Source organism: Coturnix japonica, chromosome 1 (assembly GCF_001577835.2).
Source record: "Coturnix japonica isolate 7356 chromosome 1, Coturnix japonica 2.1, whole genome shotgun sequence".
Lineage (NCBI taxonomy): Eukaryota > Metazoa > Chordata > Aves > Galliformes > Phasianidae > Coturnix > Coturnix japonica.
Window position 1 is genome coordinate 124,910,303 of NC_029516.1, and position 23,001 is coordinate 124,933,303.

The 23,001-nt window shown below is 47.1% G+C and overlaps 1 protein-coding gene and 1 long non-coding RNA gene across 5 annotated transcripts in view; one reads left to right on the top strand and one right to left on the bottom strand.

The window, feature by feature from the left end:
- IRS2 (insulin receptor substrate 2) overlaps positions 1-4,655 on the bottom strand; it is a 29,362-nt gene extending 24,707 nt beyond the window's left edge. The window contains exon 1 of one of the 3 annotated variants that reach the window (XM_015851426.2): positions 901-4,653. In XM_015851426.2, the coding sequence (XP_015706912.1) occupies positions 901-4,342 (3,442 nt within the window). In that variant the 5' untranslated portion in view covers positions 4,343-4,653. Of the gene's footprint in view, positions 1-900 lie in introns of all 3 variants that reach the window. The other 2 variants (XM_015851425.2, XM_015851423.2) reach the window with 2 other exon arrangements.
- Positions 4,656-5,628: 973 nt separating this feature from the next.
- On the top strand, positions 5,629-18,050 carry LOC107307935. Of its 2 annotated transcripts, XR_001552564.2 has the most exons (5): positions 5,629-9,159; positions 16,026-16,165; positions 16,857-16,927; positions 17,619-17,659; positions 17,967-18,050. It is a non-coding gene; the product is annotated as an uncharacterized LOC107307935 (long non-coding RNA). The 2 variants fall into 2 exon arrangements; XR_001552563.2 differs by having other exon boundaries at positions 16,026-16,927.
- Positions 18,051-23,001: the final 4,951 nt, after the last annotated feature.

Sequence of the window (23,001 nt, forward strand, 5' to 3'; positions counted from 1 at the left end):
GGGGGGAGAAGGGCCGGGGGGAAGGGTGTTCTTTGTTCTTCCCCTTTTAAGAAAAAGAAAAAAAAAGAACAGGAAAACCAGCACCTCAACAAAGGAACAGCTACAGAATTAAAACATACATTCTCCCTCAGTCCTTGTTTCAGATTTCACTGGCTTGCTTTTGTCATTGAACACAGAGCGCTGGTGCCCCAACACCCTCCCATCACCCCCCGGATATGAGCCCAGCTGCCGTGGGGTTGTGCTCCAAGCAAGATGCACAGTGCCACATGGGGCAGCCTGGGTGCACAGCAACTGCTGGACATACGGGGGGAGGTTTTTTTGTTTGTTTGTTTTTTAATTTCACATTCCACACTCGCCATGATTTACTGTTAAACTTTTGCAAGAGATAAGAGATTTCAAAATTGAGATATTGAAATAACCCTTCTAATTTTGTTACGGTTGACCTTCTTAGCTTGAGTGCCAGGGATTTTTTTTTTCCTGTAATCCCGTGTCCTCACCCCAACTCGATCGTTTCACATTGTTAAATAATATTTAGAAGCTGTATTAACATGAATTATTTTGGCCACGTTTTCCAAACACTTTCTGAAATCTTACATGAGAAAACTCTGAAGTATAACCCAACCATGGCAACAACGTAAACATCGGCTTCTTCGGGGTATCCCGAAGTAAACACTCATAGCAGCCCAGAAGAATTTAAACACAAAGGAATATCCCCAAAGTAAACTTTTCCCTCATACAAAGAGGCAGCGAGCTCTTTCAAGACTGGCGATTACAGCATGTGTTTAGGAAAGGAGATTTTGAAGAAAGAGCGATGGGAGAGCGCTCTCTGCAACAAAACCCAGACCCCCCCGTGAGGAACAAACCCACTCCAGCCAAGCACCATCCGGTGTAGCTACTCACCTTTCACAGCGCTTGCTTCTTTCAGGTTGTGAGACAGAAAGTCTATGCTGGCGTAGGCGCTCATCTCCACTCCGTTGACACCTCCGTTCAGAACATGCCTAGCTTTCGACCTGGCTTTGTCACAGCCTGCCACGCTGCCGTCCACTAAGTCAATGGCAATGTAGTTGAGGCCGTTTTGGAAGCCAGCTGAAGTCTCCCGGCACATGGGGCTGCTGCCCTGCTCCTCCTCCAGGCCTTCGCTTTTCCTGAGGGACACGTTCTCCACTGAGGCTGAGTTGTGCCTTTTGGGGTTGTGTGCAAAGGAGGGGGACACGGGGGTCACAGTGGTGGTGGAGGAGAAAGTTTCCGAGCTGTGCCTCCTGCGCCCCTGGGGATCAGCCCGAATGACCTTGGCCCCACGGTTGGGGTCTGGGGGTGGGCTAGAAAGGATGAAGGCCTCCACTCCAGAGAGGGTGAGCCTCTTCACCCCGGCCGTGGGGCTGGTGACCCGGGCACTTTCTGGCTTCTGAACGATGGGTTGGGGTGGGGTAGTGGCCATGCCAAAGGTCATCTCAGTGTAATCCCCGCTGTCAGACGGGCTGGACAGACATGCCACCCCTCCAGCTGCCTTCATGTAGCGCCCATCGGGCTGGCTGGTGCTGGAGGAGGAGCCAGGCGAGAGAGCTTCCAAAGAGCCCACCGAGACCGTGCCTGACTGGGAGGGTGACTGTGAGCTGAAGTCGATGTTCATGTAGTCGGAGAGAGGGGATCGCCTCTGCCCCGTGCCCGAGCCCAGGGAGGAGGCTGGGCTGTCAGTGGGCAGTGAGGGGGGAGAATAGACAGCGGTGTCCCCGAAGTCAATGTTGATGTATTCCCCGGGGCTCTTGGGCTCGGGAGGCAAGGGGTGTTCATTCATGCTGGGCAGCATCGTCCGCAAGGTCTCCAGAGAGAGGCGGCTGGGCCGGATGGCCCGCTGGCACCGCTGGCTGAGGAAGCCCTCGGTCCGGCTGTGCCGCAGGGGCGAAGGCACCGTGTGGCTAGAGGGGGCGAAGGTGCCGGCCGGGGACGGAGCCGCTCCGCACACCGCCTCCTCCGGGATCATCCTGCCCGGAGAGTTCATGAACACGTACTGATCGCTGTCCTTAGCCAGGCCCTGGCTCTTGTAAGAGCGGGGCAAGGAGCTGTAAGAGTAGCAGCCGGGTTTGAGGGGCTCGCCAGCCCCGTGCGCTACGGGGGCGAAGAAGAAGTCCGGGGGGGTGAGGGAGGGAGCCTGGGACCCGTGCTGGGGGTCCCGAGGGGACATGTTGATGTAGTCGCCGTTGCTCAACCTCCCGTCCGAACTCTCCACGGACAGCTTGGAGCCGCACCACATCCTCATGTAGCCGCTGTCGTCGGGGGAGCTTTCCCCCGGCGAGCTGGTCTTGTAGCTGCTCCCGTTGCCGGGGGAGCCGCCTCCCACCCCGGCCCGGGGCTGCAGGATCTGCTTGGGGGCCGACACGCTGGTGGGGCTCATGGGCATGTAGTCATCGCCACCACGCCCCCCCCGACCCAGGGCTGCGGCCACGCCGGGGGTCATAGGCATGTAGCCATCATCATCTCCGCCCCCGCCTCCGCCTCCCCCCCCTGCCGGCGGCCCCAGGTTGGTGCTGCTGCTGCCGGAGCTGCGGTGAGAGCCGATCTCGATGTCCCCGTAGTCCTCGGGGTAGGGGGTGTAGGTGACTTTGGGGGAAGCCCCGGCCGGGCAGGAGGGGAAGAGGCGGCCGGCACTGCCGGCAAAGGTGGCCCGCATTAGAGTGTACTCGTCCAGGGAGGCGGAGGAGACCTGCGGCGGGGCGGGCCGTTGTCGGCACGGGGTGGTCAGCGAGTAGGTCCGCTTGCGGTGGCCCCGGTCAGCCTCGGGGCAAGGCCGGTAGCAGAGACGACCGCTCGGGGGCCGCTCCATCGCCATGTAGCCATACAGATCGGTGCCGCCGCCGGAGTCCCGCACCGGGGGGGTCTCGGCCACCGATTCGGGCGTGATGCTGCGGTTGCTGGCGGTGGAGGAGGAGGAGAAGGGCCGCGGGTCGCCGCCCGGGCTGGAACCGTACTCGTCGAAGGACATGAAGCCCGCGTCGCTGGGCGAGCCGGACACCGAGGCGCTGCCGCTGGACGGGCGCTGCGGGTGATGCGGGTGGGCCGGCTCGGAGCCCAAACCGCTGCTGGAGGAGAGACTGACGGGACTAGTGGCGGAGGGGGGCGAGTGAGAGGCGGGCATGGACATGGAGCGGCTGCTTTGCAGCCCGCCCCCGGCCAGCACCGGCAGCAGCTTCCCCGCCGGCCGCCCTCCACCGCCGCTCAGCGTGTGCGAGCGGCTGAGCGGGGTCCTCACGGGGCCGGGGCTCATGGGGCTGCCGGCGGCCGAGCCCACCCGGCAGCCGTCGCCCTCGCTGGCCGTCCGCACCCGGCACGGCGCGGCCCTGCTGCCGGCGGCCAGGCTGTCGGTGCGGGAGCGGCGGAGCAGGCCGGTCTGGCTGGGCGGCAGGTTGACCAGGTGGTGGTGCCGGCGGCCCGGCACGGTGATGGGGTGCGTAGCAGAGGGGCCGCCGCCTCCGGCCGCCCCCCCGGAGGAAGAGGAGGACGACGACTGGCTCTTGCTGCGGGGCCGGAACTCGGACAGCTCCTTTAGAGCCTTCATAGCCTCCAGGATCGTCTCGTGGATGTTCTGCGCCACCACCGAGTCGTCCGCCTGCATCCACAGCTCGCCGGGCCCGGTGGCGGCCGAACGGCCCACCTCTATGAAGAAGAAGCTGTCCGAGTGACCGCAGCGGCGGATGTTCATCAGCTGCAGCGTGACCGAGGGCAGCTCGCAGTTGAGGCGCACGAAGCCGATGGTGCGGGCCGACAGGCACAGGCGGTGCACGCCGGTGAGGTTCTTGCTCTGCCCCAAGCCCTTGGGCTTCAGCGTCACCTGCCAGACCTCCCGGTAGGCGGCGGTGGCCGGCGTCACCAGCCCGTAATCGGGCTCCTCGCCGGCGGCCAGCGCGGCGAAGGGCGAGGGCAGGGGGCGGTGCGGGGAGCCGGCGGCCGCCTTGCCCTCGCTCAGCAGGTCGGTGAGGGCGCGGTACCAGCCCTCTTGCTCCTGCTCGTTCTCGGCCGCCACGGCAAAGTACTCGTCCTTGGTGTAGAGGGCGATGAGGTACTTGTGCTTGGCGTCCGCCCGCTTGTTGATGTTGAGGCACGAGTCCAGCGCGATCACCCGCTTGGGCGCCCCGGACTTGTTCCTCCATTTCTTCTCGCTCTCGTAGTACTCCAGCCGGGCTCCCCCCGCCTCCTCCCCGCCGCCTCCGGGGCCGCGCAGTACGAAGAAGCGCTTGTGGCCGTGCTTCTGTTTGCGCAGGTAGCCGCACTTCCTCACGCCGCGGTTGTTGTTGTTGTTGTTTAGGTTGGGGCCGGGCGGCAGCCCCGGCGCTGCGGGGCTCGCCATCCCCCGGCCGTGCGCTGCCGACGCCGAGCGGCTCAGCCGCGGGGAGAGCGCGGCCGCCCGGGCTCCTCAGCCGCGCCGGGGCCGGCTCTAAGCGGCGGGTGCTGCCGGCGGCCGCCCGACGTCCTGCCCGCCTCGGCTCCCGGCGGCGGCGCCCGGCCGGTGCTGCTGCTGCCGCGGCGGGTGCTGCCTGTGCCGGCGGGAGCGTGGCAGTGAGTAACGCATCGCGCACCGAGTGCCCCAACTAAAGAGCAAAACAACACGTGACCGCCGAGTTACCGAGGCGCTCGCACACCGAGACGGGGCGGGACAACGCCGCCGCCGCTCTCGCCCCGCATTGGTCGCCGCCTCGCCCGAAGGACGGCTCGATTCGCCAATCGGATAGCGGGGCGGGCTCTAAGGATCGAGGCGGCGAGCTACTATTGGTCGTTGGGCGCCTCGCCTACCCCCGCCCACGGCCCCCCGGCTCCCCTCAGGCACCGCCCCCTCAGAGCGTGCCTGCGGCGCGAGAACAAACGCGCCCGGCGAGCCCGCGCGTCAGGCGGGCGGTGGGGCCGCTTGTGGGGCGGCGGCGGCTCGTAGCGCCTGCGGGGGTCGTGGCTGCGGCGGGGGGAGGCTGAGGCTGAGGTTGGGAGGAGGCTGAGCCTCTCTCGGCGTAGCCCTCAGCCCCCCCCGGCAGGGGAGCTTCCGGGCGTGTGTGCGCGGTCCCCCATCCATCACACGCGGGCGTGTGTGCGTGCGTCAGCCCTCCCCACGCACGCACGCAGCGCCCACGCTCTCAGCCCCTCCACCTGGCGGGTGAGCATCACACCCCCACCGCTATCTGCACTCATCAGTTCATCCCCCCATCGCCACCGCTACCACCGCCTCCCCTACTCCACGCAGCCCCCTGGGGCCTCCCGTTGGTGCGCCGCGATCAATGGGCTCCTTTCTCCTCACGAAGGAGGAGCGCGGTGAAACTCCTATGGGAGGGGGATCCGGGCGTGGTGGGGCCCTGAGGGGGCTACGAAGCGGGGGCTGCCCGGGGGCAGAAGGGACGTGAATGGGGCTCGCGAGAAAAAGACGAGAATAAAGGAAAGGGAAAGGAAAGGGAAGGGAAAGGGAAAGGGAAAGGGAAAGGGAAAGGGAAAGGAAAGGAAAAGAGAAAGGAAAGGGAGGGGAAGGGAAGGGAAGGGAAGGAAAAGGGAAAGGGAAGAGCAGCAGGGAAAGGGAAGAGCAGCAGGGAAAGGGAAGGAAAGGGGAAAGGAAAGGGGAAAGGAAAAAGGAAAGGAAAGGAAAGGAAAGGAAAGGAAAGGAAAGGAAAGGAAAGGAAAGGAAAGGGGAAAGAGGAAAGGAAGGGAAAGGAAAGGGAAAGAGGAAAGTGCTGCTTGGGAGGTGATCCCCGTATTCCCTCCCGGGTCATCGTAACCCGGTTAGAAATCAACAGCAGAACAGGGAGGGGGCGGTTGGGGAAGACCACTGTGACCGCAATACCGGCGGGCTGAGGGAAAGCGGCTCCGGGAGGAGGAGGACCTCTGCCTTCGTCATATGGGGAGCGCTGGCATTTACGTATGAGCTGGTAGTCACCTGCTTCTATTGTTGGTTTTCTTTAAGAAAGGGAGGAAAAAAAAGCAACCGGTGGAAAGCGGAGACTCTGAGCTGTCCCTCGGAACGAGGAGGGGCTGTACCCGTAGGGCAGCTCCCCAGTGCCGGCCCTGCTTGCCCCTCTGCTGTCCTCGCAGCCCCTCGCTGGGCTCCGCGTTGGGAAAATGAGAGGCATAGGGAATAAATGCGGGTGATACGTTCTGATTGCATAACAGATCTCAAGTTCCGCATGAAAAAAAAAAAAAAAAAAAAAAAGGAAAAAGGAAAAATCGGGAATTGTCGCTTTTCTACCTACAGCTGCATTCGGTCTATTGAAGGCTTAAGGGGAGTGAAGTTAGGTGAGCAACTGCTGCCCCTCCGAGCAATGCGGGCGCACACACTGATAGGAGTCATCTGTCTGAAAACCCCTCACAAATATGGAAAGATTTCCCCCAGAGTTTATGAAATACGTTCGGTGACCTTGAGCACGCATTCCTGGGTCTGACATATTAGAGAAGATGAATATTCATTCGGCTAAGTGATATTTTCATACATGGTGCTCGTTACTATACAGTCAATAAACATTTTGATAACATTTTGCAGCAGAACTAAGCGCCCTATTTGTATGACAGGCATTAAGGCACCCGAATTCAAGATTTCTGGAGAAAAATTACCCAGTCCTTTCAGTGTAATTACGGCATCTTTAATTAAAATACATGGACTAACGCCACTACTCCACCCCACCTCTTTGCTGCAGTTCACTGTTTCTACAAGCTGGCTTGTCTTATGCTTCCTCTATTGCAGTGTTAGCAGACTGGCTTTGATTTCTGTGGGCTTTCAGAGAGGCAGGATGAGAGTCCGAATGGCCAGAGATTACCACATGTTCTCCTGTGCCACCAAGTTGGGCAGAACACAGGGGTGGACAAATAGGGACAGTGGCATCTTCAAGTATAATCACAATAGATTTTGCCAGAGGATATTTGCTCAAATCATCTCCAAGGGATAATTCCATCGTGATCAAAGGGAAAAAAAAAGAAATGAAAAAGATCGTTTTACCTCTCCCGTTCCTTTTTGCCTGTCATATCTCCCTGCCCCATCTCTATTTCACCACATTTATCTTGTAGCTTGAGGTCTCTGCTGGGAATTCTTTGCCAATATAAGAAGTACACCAACAAAATAGTGCTCAGATTCACATCTTTCAACTGCTAAACTTTGCTTTTGCCAGCATACCGTGTTCCAGCCATCTCCTTTTTCGTCCAAGAATAATAAGCTGTGCTGGGTAATGGTCAGACATCAGAACAGACTATCCATGATAGGGGCCTTTGCCTACAGTTACATCAGCCATCAAGTGTTGCCTCCTTTCACCCCAAGCTGGCAGAGACACAGCAAGGGAAGAGCAGCCTTTGCTTGTGGAAAGGCTGAAGTTCAGTTTAGATACAGCAAACAGAGTTTTGCCAGCACAGAGCCTTACTGATTTCGTGCTGCCACTCTTCAACTATTTGGAGGTCCTACATGCCAAAAGAATGCATGTGATCTTTTCATATATTTACAAATGTACTTAGACTCGTGTTACTGAACTGTATGGATGGATAACAAACAGCGATCAGCAACGCCGTGATCTGCAAGCCGTGAACCTCTCAAATAAGTCTTGCTTGGGAAGACTGCCAAAATGTTCAGCATTACCTGCACCTGGTCAGATAAAAATATCACCTCTGGGGACATGCAACTGTTTTCAGGTGCATGTGGAAGCTTGAATCTACAAGCCCAGCACACGCAGGTTCCATCTTTAATTTTTTCTCATGCTGGGGGGGATTGGAGCTCCAGGTGCTAGGGATATGTCGCAGGTATTGCCCCAAATCACAGGCAGGTTATCCAATGCGATCAAAGAGGCTGAGTGCATGAGTCAGCTGGATTTCAGGATTTGCCGTGTGCTTCAGAAATACGGTTTTGTTTGTTCTTAGCCTAAATCTAATTTTGAAATGCTGTTTCAATCTGAGGATAAGGAGTAAGAGTTGAAAGGGATGTGCCTGATGTTTGGCTTGGCTGTTGCCTTCTACCTGCTGCCAGGATCACAGAGCTGATGGTAGTCAAGCCATGGGAAAAGCACAGAGAAAGATTATGTGCGTCAGCAACACTTTCTTGTACTATCAGGAGTGCACTTATCTGTTCCAACAAAATAGAGTGATTTATATTTTGATGTCCTTGAACTTCCACATAAACAGGTGAAGTCAGTTTATTCCCTTGTACATTTGTTTGCATACTTGCGATACAGTGTCATTCTGGTTATACATTTCATAACCTTACTGTATGAGGACATGAACTCTCGGCAGCGTCTTCCTCCCTAACCTTTCTCAGCTCCTTTGAGTGCTAATGGGCCGTGACAGCTCCTGCCCAGGAGCGTGGTCTGTGGTACTGGGGTGGGGAATGAGCATCCATCCTTCATATAGTTTTAGGGACCTGCTTGTTGATACTGCTTCTTGGCTAGTGTCTGCTGCAGGTGTGTGTTATGCCTTTGTAGTGAGAGCAGCTCAAAGGGGTATGATCTTCTCATTCCCCAAACTTCCACAAACACAACAAAAGTGATGTTTGCTCGGACCGGGGAAATGCACAGGGAAATCTGGCACACGCTCAGTTCCCAGTTCATGCTATCACAGAGTTGGGTATTTTCCTATCTAGCTCACAATTTATGCTCCCAGTGGGGCGTTCAGAACGCAACACACCGGGACCCGTTGGGAGAGAGCGTTCTGGGGACAGCAGCAGGTCAAGCCCATGCAGTCTGAGCACAGAGGTGATGCACTCAGGTACACCAAGACACTGCTGCGGGCACACACCTGCGGAGGCTGTGCATCCTGGAGCAGGACGGGGTCTCGGGCGCGGTCCCGCTGCCCGGGAGCGCGCATGCGAAACGGGCTGAGGAGCGCTCCCGCGTCCCTAAGCGTGCTCCCTACGGTGGCGCGCCGGTGCTGCCCCCATCCGGCGGTGGTTGGAGCCTGTGCTGCTGTTAGACGAGGCAGCACGTAAACAAATACGTAGCGCTCCTTGGAAACGGTGCCCTTTTACATTTTCATTTTTGAAGAGATTTTGTTCCGTCCTGCTCTGAGCTGTAGGGATAGCCGAGGTCTAGGGTCTGCCAGGGCCTTTCTCTTCAAAAAAAGATGCTGATGTTAGAATTCAGGATTTCTTTGATGCAATATTTACAGTGAAATTTCACCGAGGCCTTTTCACCCAAGCACAACAGGATTCCAGCAGAAATTGGGGTTTGTTTTCTTTCTCTCTTTTATTGCTTTTTCTTTCTCTTTTCTTTTCTTTTCTTTTCTTTTCTTTTTTTTTTCCTGATCTGCTTTTTCAGTCTATTTCTTCCCAAGCGGCTCCTGTGTGAAAGCCCATTTGCTTGCCCCCTTCCCCAGCAGGTCCCTCCAGCATCCATCTGTTTGCCTCTTACTGCCTTTGGAAGCTGTTCCTCAGCCAAACAATCCCCAGCATTCAGCGCTTCCCTCTACCCTACTGCTCCATTGACTGTCTCTCTTTGTTTCAGCTCTGCTTTAGGTAGTAATTCTTTTTTCCTCTTTTATTTTTATCCCCCCTCCTCATAAAAAACATATTTTGTTATTTTGTTTGTTTGTTTGAACTTCAGAAGGGAGCCCAGCATCCTCAGTTTTTTATCTTGATGCTGGGATAATTCTAACAGCAGGGGTTATGCAGTCCTGGGGCAGAGTGTCAAGGGATTTTTATAGAGGCCCCATCACTGGAGCATTTGAAGCTAGGCAAATATTTATCAGGACTGACACAAGTACAGTCGTCCTGACTCAGGGCAGTGTGATACCTGCATGATCTCATGTTTACTTCCAGTCCTGTTTTATTGGATTTCTATGATATATACACCTTATAAATAGCCCCGGGATTGTTACTGATGAAAGGGGAAAAACAACCTTCACTCTGTCTTTTTGTGTGTCTCTACTTGTTCTGCCTACCTATTTGATAAAGCGTAACAAGGAATGTAAAACTATTAATTATCACTACTATTAATTGTCCCTTAGTGTTTGGAATATGCCATCAGTGCAGTTCTTACCCATGCAAAACATTCACTCAACCCATGCACATACAAGCCCCAGAAATATGGGCACTACAGAGGAAAACCTTGGCACTTTTTTTAGCATGCTCCTTCAATGGGAGTTTTATGTGAATAATATGAGGAAAGCTTTCTCTCAGGATGTACTGATTGCTTTCAGAGAGGGTTATCATCTATCTGCATTATTTAGACAGCGTCTGGGAAACTTGCTGGAGCCTCAGGCTCCCATTGTGTTAGACATTGTGTAGATGAGTAATTAATGGTGGGCCTCCTTCTGTTTTGCTTAATGTATATATTGTACGTATACAATGAGTTGAGGAAGGTTGCCGATGTGGGGAGTCAAATGGGAAAGGCAGTTCTGCAGCCTCATATACAGTCTGGCTGGCAGAGAGGCTTCAGCCTGACAATGGCCTCACAGGGGGACACTGCAGGTATTTTCAGGGTTTAAAGAAGAACCCAAAAATGCCAGCTTCACACATTTATGGCCATATGGGGAAGACAGGCAAGGCAGTACGTATGCTGAAGGAAGAGGTGGAATGTCTTCTTTAACATGCTGTTCCGTATTTTTCAGCTGTGCAGTTTAGATGTAGCTATTCACTTCAGAACGATAAAGCATACAGACAAAAGAAATAGAGAACTGGTGATGTTTGGTATTTATCCAGTTTCCTGCATCTACACTAGAAGCTGAATAAAGCCTTCCCACAGTCAGTGGGCTTGGTGGTATGGCTACTACACTCACTATGGACTGGTTGGTGGGGCAGAAGAAGCGGAGGGCGCATTGCCAAGATCACTCTTAACAAGCACCACCATGTTCATGTATCTAAATAGTAGTGACTTGCCAGGATAATCACGATCAAGTAATTTCCACAAAAAGACAAAAAGGAAAAAAAAGAATAGGAAAAGAGGATGCCACACGTGGTCTGCTGAGTATTTGTAGACACAGAACAAAACGATCACTTAATGATAATAAAATATTCATGCAAGCATTACGTTTTCATTACTGATGTGGGAGACCACAAAATCAAATACAAGCAAAGAGTGTGCTTTCAGTTAAACTGCTGATTTTGCAAAGGAACATTAGATGGCATTAATAACAGTAGAGCATGAGGTAATCACGGCAAATGGACGTGTTTTTAATTTCATGTCTTGTATTTAATCATACAACAAGAGAATATTTCTAGGTACTCCATTCCCATTCACTTCTGTTTCTTGCCTTTTTCCCCACTTTGTTATTTTCACAGAATCACAGAATCACCAAGGTTAGAAAAGACCTACAAAATCATCCATTCCAACCATCTATCCATCACCAATAGTTCTCACTAAACCATGTCCCTCAACACAACGTCCAAATGTTTCTTGAACATCTCCAGGGTTAGTGACTCCACCATCTCCCTGGGCAGCCCTTTCCACTGCATGACCACTCTTCCAGAGAAGTGGTATTTCCTAATGTCCAGCCTGAACCTCCCCTGGCACAGCTTGAAGCCATTCTCTCTAGTCCTATCACCAGTTATACTAGAGAAGAGGCTGACCCCCATCTCAGAACAACCTCCCTTCAGGATGTTATAGAGAGCAATGAGGTCTCTCCTGAGCCTCCTCCAGACTTAACAATCCCAGCTCTCTCAGCCTCTCCTCATAAGGCCTGTACTCCAGACCCCTCACCAGCTTTGTTGCCCTTCTTTGAACATGCTCCGGGGCCTCAATGTCCCAAAACTGGACACAGTACTCGAGATGCGGCCTCACCAGAGCTGAGCACAGGGGGACAATCACCTCTCTGTTCCTGCTGGCAACACTGTTTCTGATACAAGAATGCCACTGGCCTTTTTGGCCACCTGGGCACACTGCTGGCTCATGTTCAGCTGATCACAAATCAGTACCCCCAGGTCCATTTCCTCTACACAGCCACTCTGCCCCAAGACTGCAGCATTGTCTGGGGTCATTGTGGCCAAAGTGCAGCACCCCACATTTGGCCTTGTTGAATCTCATCCCATTGGCTTCAGATCAGCTATCCAGTCTTTCCATATCCCTCTGTAGGACCTCACTACCCCCAGGCAGATCAGTACTTCCAGCCAACTTGGTGTCATCTGCAAACTTACTGAGGGTGCACTCAATGATCTCATCCAGGTCATCAATAAAGATATTGAAGAGGACAGACCCCAGCACCAACCCTTGGGGAACCACTCATGACCGGTCACCAGTTGGATTTAGCTCCATTCACCACCACTCTCTGAGCCTGGGCCTCCAGCCAGTTCCTTACCCAGCCAAGGGTGAACCTGTCCAAGCCATGGGCTGCCAGTTTCTGCAAGAGAAGTGGGGAGACACTGTGGGAGACAGTGTCAAAGGCTTTGCTGAAGTCTAGGTAGACTACATCAACAGCTTTTCCCTCATCCACCAGACAAGTCACTAGATCATAGAGGGAGATCAGGTTAGTCAAGCAGTTTTTCTCCCTGTTGTCTCACTGATATGTGGAGAAGACTTTTTTTCCTCCAAACCCACAAGAAATAGGAAATGTCCACTGGGCCACACTTTAGTCCATTCAGATCATCTCAAAAGGAGAAGTAGGCTGCAAATTTGAAGTTCAGGACACATCTGAGCTCAAAAATTCACTTAGTTCTGAAGGAAACTGCAGCCATTTTTGGTTAAGGAGTTGTTGACTTGTAAAACCTTTTGAGGCTATGAAAGTAGATTGTTAAAAGGTGAATGACTTCAAACACAGATGTTGCATAAACTGCAGCTGCAATGGATGTGGATCAGGTAGCAAAGGCTCAGTGCTAGCAAATCAAAGGAATCTCTTCCTGCAGCTGGAGCATTGCAAAGACCTGGCAGAACCTTCGGAAGTGCAGCCCCCTATGTATCTTTTTCTTACACCTTCTAGCGCTCTGAAAGAGCCTTTCTTTTCTGGTACAAAGTGTTCTGGGGTTGTTTGCTAACAAAAACTGCTTTTGTCCCAGCTGACTCGCATCTGACGAAAGATCCTTGGATGACTCTCCTGCTCGGCCTTTCTTTTATCTTTCCCAGCAAATGTATCTGCCCCACAGTCTCTGCAACTCTTCCCTGGGATGGAGTCCCCCTTTCTAACAATATGACCTTTTTTTCACTTTGCTTAGAAACACGTAAGAACAGTAAATGTGCAAAACACGTAACTGTATCACAGTGGTATAAATTACACAGATATACAGTATTGATTGTGCAAAGATCAGATAGTTTTAAAGTCAGTGAATGGCTGTCAGGTTGTTAATTGAACATTTGCTGAAAAATGCCTATGGAAAGGGATCTAGATATTGCTGCAGGATAATGGAATTTAAAAACAACATTTGTCTGCCACCATTCTGCCTTGGATGTATTTAAAGAAATATCAGGAAGCTCAAAACATTCAAACTCGAATGTCCTTACATTACTAATCCTTTAGAGTGATAATAATGAAATAACCCAATTTAATAGCTTGATGATTTAGCTACTTTTTAACTTTCAGCTGGGTAAAAAGGCTTTCTTGATTTTCACACTTCTGAAGTCTGTCTATAGTTAATTTTGATTTGCTCTTTCCATTTGCAGGTTCAACTTTGTAACCATTCTGCACACTTATATCAACTTAACCCGTTACTTTAAACAAAGTTATTTTCTCCAGCCCGACTTCAATAATTTAAAAAATATTACAGAGTATTCACTGTGAACTGTTTCCGTGAGTCTCAGAAATACTCAACAATTGCTTCAGAGGAGGTTCAGGTTGGATATTAGGAACAATTTCTTTTCAGAAGGGATGGTGGTGCTGCAGTGGCACAGGCTGCTCAGGGAAGTGGTGCAGTCACCATCCCTGGAGGTGTTCAAGAACTATGTAGATGTGGCACTGAGGGATGTGGTCAGTGGGCATGATAGGAATGGGCTGGTGGTTGGACTGAGTGATCTGAGAGGTCTTTTCCCACCTTAATGATTCTATGATTCCCTTCTTTTGGAAAACAGGCCCACTGAACTGACAATATTTTCTCTCAAGTTAGTTTCAGAAAATTAATATCTGCTCCTCATCATAAATAAGCACAGGAAAATACAATTTTTAGCACTTACATAGACCTGGGGTATTTGACACGAATGCTGCAGCTGTACTCTGTGATTCCAGAAGTGATGTTAGAGCTCTCTCTACTTTCTGTAAAGGAACTCTAGAGAACTAATGTCCCAGATATTTTCAATAGCTAAGATGAATATATGTGTTTATTTCCTTGCCTGTCTGGATAACATATGACCCCTTTAGAATTTATCGGAAACAAAACTAAAAACTTCAGGAAATGTTTTAGACACTATGGGGACAAATTTTAATAATTTCACTGAGAATCTGAGAACTGGAAGACATCTGTGCTTTAAAGTTGCTCATTGCTCTTGGAGTGCTGTGTGTCAGCTGTAGGGCAGATGTTTAGCCAGCAAGGGAAGTCAGAGGGGAGCCAAATTAAGACATCTGATTTTTTCCTCTCCTCCCGCACAGACTGTCTGTTGTTGATAGTAGAGAAGGAAGACACCAGCTGTTAGATCATTGTTTTTTGTTTTGTTTTGTTTTGTTTTGTTTTTTTAGAAAGGGCAGAATTACAGACTTTGGATGTATCCGCAGATATTTGGATGGGGGATTAAAAACAGAAGCCCAAAGTATCCTTAGTATGGCGGTGAAGATGCTGAGGGGCAGGGATGGTATACCTGCTACTGCTCATTAGCACTTTAATCAGAGATACTCTGTCCTTTTTTTACCCATTTTCATCTATATGGATCTTCATATTCAATACAAATATCAGTGGTTATTAGCTAAGGTGATTTTTAACTCATTCTGTCTCCCAGCACTGGTATCCACTTGCTCCCACCTGACCTTTCTCTCCATTTGGTTCACATCTCACGTATTTTTGCTGCAGGCTCCTCTGCTCCATGAGCTGATGTACTAGATGCAGCAGATTAAAAAAACAAACAAACAAACAAACAAAACCCCACACCTTATTTTACTGATTAGATAGAGATAGGGTCACTTGTCAGTTCACAGAGGAAAAGCTGCAGAACCTAATTGCAATGACTGACCAGATACCTTGCATTCACTGGTATATGGGGTATATGCTCCCATTGCAGGTCAGCATGAGGGTCATTGCCTCATACCATGATCTGATGCCTCAGTCTGATTTTCTATCATGTTAGCTGATATTACTACTCTGTTATCCACTGGCACTGAGGAATACAAAAAGATTACTTGGTAAGACTCTTTACTGATGGTTCAGGCTTGCAGCAATGAAGTTAATGAGAGAAGCTTGAGGGCTATCATAAGAGGCTTTGGGGGACTGGGGCAGTTGGTGGATGGAGCAGGAGGGAATACAGGTGGTATTTTCCTCTGTCCCTTCAATGGAAAGGAGGGATACTGAGAGGACAAGGAAAACTTATCTGATAAAGACATGGCTGAGAGGCTGATGCCATCAGTTACAAGGGAAAAGAATTCTGGTTCAGGAGCTGTCTAGGCTCATTGACAGGACCTTAAACTAGGTTTGAAAGGAGAAGAAGGTGATATAGAGCCTGCCCATGACAGTGCAGGATAGTATAGCTAAGCTAGAGGAACAAGCTCTTAGTGGGGGCCTGCAACCTGCTACATCTTGTGATGATGAAGGCAACAGTGAATCTAATGGTAATTCAAAGGAATTAAGGAGTTATCCTCTCAGGGGGTGACAAGACCAGCTGCCCAGCTAATTGTCTTTACACTAATGCATGCAACTCGAGAAACAGGCATGAAGAGTGGGGAACAACTGTGATACAGGAAAAACATGATGTAGTTGCCATCACTGAAACCTGGTGGGGTGATTCCTATGACCAAAATGTGATTGTTGATGGCTACAGGCTGCTCAGAAGAGACAAGCAAGGCAGGAGGAGACATGTTTCCTTCAACATCAAGGAAGTATTAATGTGTGAAGAGCTGTCCCTGAGAAGCAGGTCAAAAGCCTGTGGGTGAGAGATAGAGAACAAAGCAACAAAGGGAGCTTTATGGTTGACATCTACTATAGGCCATCCAATCAAGCAGAACATGTTGATAAAACTTTCTTCCTCCAGGTACAGAGACGTTGTGATCACAGGCTGTCATCTTACTGGGGGTCTTCAACCACATTGATATCTGCTGGAAAAGTTGCACAGTGCACTGTAGGTGATCCCGGAGACTCCTGGAATATAACAAGGATAACTTCCTCAGCCAGGTAATGGACAGCCCCATCAGGGGGAGAATGCAGTGCTGGACCTGTTGCTCACCAACATGAGTGAACTGATTGGTGATATCAGGATTGGAGACTGCCTGGGCTGTAGTGACCACGCAATTGTGAAGTTCAAATTCTTGAGTGATATCAGGCAGGCAAAGAGTAAAATCAGGAAGTACTGATACTCTGAATTACTCTGTCTGCATACTACAAAGTGGAGTAAAATGTGTTTGCTAAGTGGTAGCTTCCATTGTTTACGCCTTTCATTGTTTATGCCTATCTCTATGGAGACCTTAATTTGCTTTTGTCATCCCATGAGAAGGCCACCTCTGACCCCATCCAGAGTAATGCAATGGATCACATCAGCCAACTTAGTGTCATTTTTTACCAAAAAAAACCCCCACAAAACTATCAACTATTGTCTCCCATTTTCTTAGAGCAGTTACACTCCTCAGGCCTACAAGTGCCATCTATATATCCTTCTCCCAAAATATGTAGCCTTCAATTGGCAATACTAACGTCCATATTGTTTCTGCTTAGCCAGAAATCTGGATCACTTCCTGCTCATCATCTATCCTCAACATTTCTCTGTTCCTTTTTGTTGTTTTCATAAATTAGAAATATTTCTAGAGTTAGTTTTTTATTTTGTATTTTGTTTGTTTGTAATATATATTTCTTTCTCTACATGCCATAGGTAAAATCATTGGATACAATCTTGGACAAGAAGATGGATCTGTTTAGCCTTGAGAAAAGAAGGCTGAGAGGGTATTTGATCCAGGTTTATAAATACCTGAGGTGTGGGGGCCATAGTGGCGAGGCTGGTCTCTTTTCAGTAGTGCGTGGGGACAGGACCAGGGGTAATGGGATGAAACTTCAGCATAGGAAGTTCTGCACGAATGTGCACAAGAACTTATTTATGGTGAGGGTGACGGAGCACTGGAACAGGCTGCCCAGGGAGGTGGTGGAGTCTCCTTCTCTGGAGATATTCAAGACCCACCTGGACGCCTACCTGTGTGACGTGGTGTAGGGAACCTGCTTTGGCAGGGGGGTTGGACTCCATGATCTCTAGAGGTCCCTTCCAACCCCTACAATTCTGTGATTCTGTGATTCTGTGAAGAAAAGTTCTCTTAACACTGCACTGGTGAAACTTGGTAGGTTTTAGTTAACAATTACATATTAAATTTCCAAGTTATACAGTTTGATCTCGTTTAATAAATATTTTCTTGATTTTCTTCTGATGTTAATAACTTAATCAAAATGTAATGAGGTATCAGTGTTGCACAGGTGAGTGAAAGCCATTATTTTATCAGCATACTTAACTTTATAAAATAGACCAAACAATGGAAATTCTGATCTCATAAAAATACTATGCAATTTGTTTAACTTAACCTGTTTTGCATAAAATCATGTTGACTGACAGTAATTATGTTTCCATTTCTTATTTCCTTATGGACAGAGTCCCGTATCAGCTGTTCCATTCTTCTGCACAGAACCAAGGTCAAGTTAGCTCATCTACAATTACCCTGTTTACACTTTTGAAATATCAGTGCAGCATTGGATATTTCCGGGCCCCTTTGGTTTCCACGGAATGCCAAGGCTTTTTGCCAGAAAGCACCAGTACAAGCTTCCTTTTAGAAGCTTTAAATAAGTTATCCACTCCTGCCAATTAAAGAATTTAATAGATGCTCTTTACCATCGTCTAAAAATATATCAAAATAGATGGTATTTCAGCAATACAGACTCTGTTTTCATTTCTAAATGCAAAACGTAAATATTCACTGAATGCTTTTTTCTTTTCCCACAGATAGCAATGGAGCTGTGTCATCACTGGGATTGCTTTTGCCCTGAATAGTCCTTCACAAATGGAAAATAAAGCAAAGAAATGTTCTTATTATTTTTTCTCTCTACTTTTGCATAGATGTAGTTTACACACCACTATACCGCATTTGTTAATGTATGAAATTCAATTTTTCTAAGTGTTCATAGGCTTTCAGTTGCTTTGTTAATGAGAGTTGTTATCCATGATTTCATTTCAATCATGTTATTGCATGTGCATGCTTCTATACAATAATACTAATATACTCTTCTGTACACTTATTGTAATACATGTTCCAATCAACACTGTATCAACTGTATCAACAATCCTGTGTACACACCTTTAGTCAGATCACTGTCATGTACTTCTTGACGAGTGCTAGTTTTAAGCCAGTGGTTTTCATGACTCAGAATGGAGCATAATGGAATATTACCTGATTTTCTTTGAGACAAATTTCAGTCTGTATGTTTTAGAGGTTCTAGGGCACTGTAGGTAGCACGGAACAAGAGCATTAGCAGGTATTATTATATTAGAAACTTTTTAGAGACAGTATTTCTTTCTTTATAGATATCTTGCTTACAGAAAATAGATGGAATGGAAATGATCTCACCTTACTTGGTAACACAGATATCAAGATCTAAGCTTGTCCATTCCCTAGGGTGACCATGCCTCTGTCCATAGTGAAAACCAGACATTTTAGAGCTCCTTGAATCTGAACTATTTTAGCTGCTTACATTATAATGGAATGAATCATGCCTTACAGTGCCTTTTTTTTTTTTTTTTTTTTTTTTTCCCCCATCGAAAATAAAGGGGGACCAGAGTGCTTAGTCCCAATCCAGTTCTTTGCACTGCAGTGATCTATGCCTGGTCAATTCATACTACTGAACAAAAAGTGATGGTTATACAATTATGAGGAAAAAGCAAAGAAGCATCTGAGCCTGAGAATTTTCAAGATTTTTCTTTTTTAAAAAAAAAGTCATTGCTTCTCTTAACAAAAATAACAATCTAGACCATGACTCTAGGAGTACCTAATTATTTTTAGTTAAATTAGATGAAAAAGCTTAAAATGAAAGTTAAATGAAAGTTAAATGAAAGTAAAATGAAAGTTAGATGAAAAAGCTTAAAATTTTAAAATTTGCTTAAAATTTGCAATAAGTAATAATTATAGGAGTAGATATTACCAAACTTTAAGGTTACTGTCTGTCACACTAATCCAGTCAATAAAGCATTCTCAACTTCCAGGAACTATTAATTAACTTAAATTTGTTCTGTTTTTCTTTTCTTTACCCAAATGTTACTTTTACTACACTTGAAATTTTTTATTTTTTTATTTTTTTTAAGTTTCTAAGGCTCTAAAGTATATTCAAAATTTAAAGTTTAAGGTAGTTTGTTGTTTTTTTTCCCCATTTACAAGTGAATGATCAGGTTATGTCTAACTTGTTAAAGATCTATCTGAAGGTACATGTTGAACCTGGTTTCAAATATCTATTTTATTAGCCTATCAATCAATATAGCAAAAGATTTCAACATGCTGAATAAAGTATAAATAGCGAGATAGGTGCACAGATCACTTTAAATGGCTTTGGCCAATGGGTGAAGAATTACTTTAGCATTTGACAATTCTGTTCTAGTAATGAAAGAGGCAGGAAATCCTTGGAATAAACTGTTGGATTTCATTTATTTTGTAACCCAGGTTTTAAAATTCACTTCTGGTCTCACCAACATGATTTTGATAATCATCAATATTCTCATTAAGCTTGTAATTTGAACAAAGTTACTGATTCATCAGGTAGAAGAACTCTAGAAATAACAATACATTGCAAATAAACTCTATGTAAGTAAAAATCCTATGTTAGAAAATGCCTTTCCTATTGTTGATGTTATTTATTTGTTTCCTTTGCTAATTGAAGACATTTGCAGTGTTGACCAGTTCCCCTCTGCTTATATAAGCTATGACAACAAAGCCTGTGTACTAGCTAATACTTTCTCACTACCTATCACTGTGGATGGGAAAACCTGCCATACGGGCCTTTAGCAAATCCCCCAAAGACTTTATCATGCACAACATCAAAGGCTCTTGTTACATGTGTGTCTCTACCAACCAGGGACTTGAAGGAAACAACAGTCCATGAGAAGTGTATCATTTGCTACAAATTACACAATTTTGCCAAGTGCTTGAGTACCTCTGAAGCACATGGCATTACGCCAAGGCCTCCCCACCTGTCTGAGCCCTGTAGATCTCAAGAGGAATTGAATTTGTTGCTGCAGTTATAGGATACAGAATTCTTCCATGTATATGGCTAGCACCTGACTCACAGTTCTTTTAATATTAGATAAACTGCAGTCTTCTTGTCCTCACTTGCTTATGGCCACACTGCCTCTTTTGCTGAGTATGGCAAGAACTAATTAATTTTAGAATTAATGCAAGAGTATTTCTCATAAGGATGCTCCCCTATATGTAATTCACAGCATTTCTGATACAATAGATGCTTTGTCAAAGGTTTCCAAATGCATGTGTATGTCTGTTTTACGTGCAGTCTCCAGAAAGACGTTTGCACAGCTATGTGACTATCAGGATTAACTTTGCCTTGGTGTTCCTACTTTATTTAGGAACAATTGAGGGGTTATCATAAGCAGTATGGTTTTCTGGTCAATTCTGGTTCTTTGACCCAAATAACATATTTCTGAGTTGGCTGTGTGTAGCCTTCACCACAAATTAAAAGCAGCTATTGTATTTACATATCCTGATGGATTTCAAGATGCCCATCCACATCTTATTCTGTTAAACATATTGCCTCCATACAAAAATAATCTTCCTCGAATGGCTAGTGTCTAACATCACTAGCACCTGTAGCCTCGGATACAAAAACTAACATACTTCAGTGTGCAATACCACAGTGTCACTTCCTGTAAATGTAAAATAACCCTCACATGAAGTCTGCCAAACTGTTCTTCATCACTGATGCCTCTATCTCCCATTCTGCCGTTTACTTCAGATTCATACCTATCCTGCATGGCCTCATGATTAGTACTCAAGTTTATTTTAATGGCAAGTACAGGATAGAAAATAAATAAATAATAAATAAATAAATAAATAAATAAATAAATAATGGAATTATTTTTCCTGGCTCATTTTCATTATGCTTCAGCTTTGGACTGAACTTCAAAAGGTAAATCACCCAACTCTTAACTACACAAGCATTTAAATAACTACAGAGATTTTTAGCATATTTTCACCTTTGGTGACTGTGGATTCATGTTTGTTTAACAGTTGACCTTAAACTGACCTAAGGGTATTAAAAAAGAAATCTTCAGGTAAAGATAATACTCGATTTTGGAATGGATATTGAGCAATTAAGCAATGAACGGTATTTTATCATTCTTGGCACAGAGGCTATTTCTTGGGCAATGGCTATCTGTTCCTTTTTATCTTTCCCACCCATGCCATATTGCAGCAAATGTGGCCGCAGGTGCCTACACTGGATGAACACCTGCCCAATCTACGCAAGAAGGAAAGGAAATCAAGGGATGTCGTGCTCACTGGTATTGTGTACACAACTCAGGAGAATGATAAAAAGGAGAAATGGAAAGAAAGTTAAATTTAGCATGGTTAAGAAGAGAGAGTAGAAGAAAATGTCTGTGACCTTCAGAAACAGTTTTTGCAGGAGATGGGAAGAAGGTAAATAAGGTAAATAGAAACACATTTTTATTTATTTATTAATTTTCAAAGGCAGAACACCATTTTCTGTGTCTGTCAGCCTTTCTGTAACAATGCATCTACTACAGTGAGCTGACAGCAACTTTACAAAGTTCAACAAGAGGAAGCGCAGAGTCCCACAATTAGGGAGAAACAAGCCCAGGCACCAGGACATGCTGAGGCCACCCAGCTAAAAAACAGCTTTGCAGAAGAGGACATGGGGCACCAGGTGGGGACACCACTTTGGACATGAGTAAGCAGCATGCCCTTGCTTCTGAGAAGGCCAATGTTATTCTGAGCTGCATTAGGCAAAGAATTGCCAGCAGGTAAAGAGAAGTAATCCTTCCTCTGTAAGGCTGGAGCAATGTGTCCAGCCCTGTGTCCCCAGTATGGGAGAGACATGGATGTAATAGAAAAGGTCCAAAGAAGGATAACCAAGATAGTCTGGGATTGGAGCACCTCTCTAGTGAGGAGAATGTCATAAATGTCTATAAATACCCAAATGGAAAATGCAAAGAAAATGGATCAAGGCTCTTCTCAGTGTTGCTCAGTGTCAGGACAAGAAAAAAAACTGTAACACAGAGGCTCCCTCTGAACATCAAAAGTTCTGCACTATTTAGTGATGGAGCACCAGCACAGACTGCTCAACGGCTGTGGGGTCTCCTCCTAGGGGATCTCCAGAAGCTGCCTGGCTATGGACCCAGGCAGCCCATAAATCTGTGTAGAGACTTTTTACACCAATTTGCAGGTACAAGTTTGTCCTTTCTCATTCCATGTTGCAAAGCAACAGATAAAATACATTTTATGTGAGACCATATAAGCTCATTCTTTTACCCGCGGAGATGGATTCTTTCTATAGTTCCATAGAATATTTATCCCTGCTTTCTTGCCCTAACTACCTTATAATTTATGCAATTATTTTTGTAACATTACTACATAAACCTTTACAGAATTCAATAAATTCCCTGTGTGATTTATTAAAATCTTTTCTGTATACATTTTCTTTTTTTTTTTTTTTTTTTTTTTTTTTTTTTCTTTTTTTTTTTCTGTCTCCTGTCCTAACAGGAGATTCATTTTGTTCAAAATTCTGCTCTCATTTAGTATTTCAGTTGTACTGCACCTCTGGCTGTTGCGCTTCTGACAGCAGAAGTACACTATCGCTACTTTCTCTACTACTCAAAATGTCTCAGAGTTCTCCTGTTCACTTTGCTCTAAAACAAATCTGCATAATATGGAAGAAATAATTCTCATATGAGGCAAACAGTGCCAACCCAGGATCAAGTTTTTCAGTGCTGTTAATACAGACTGTAGTAGATGTGGAATAAT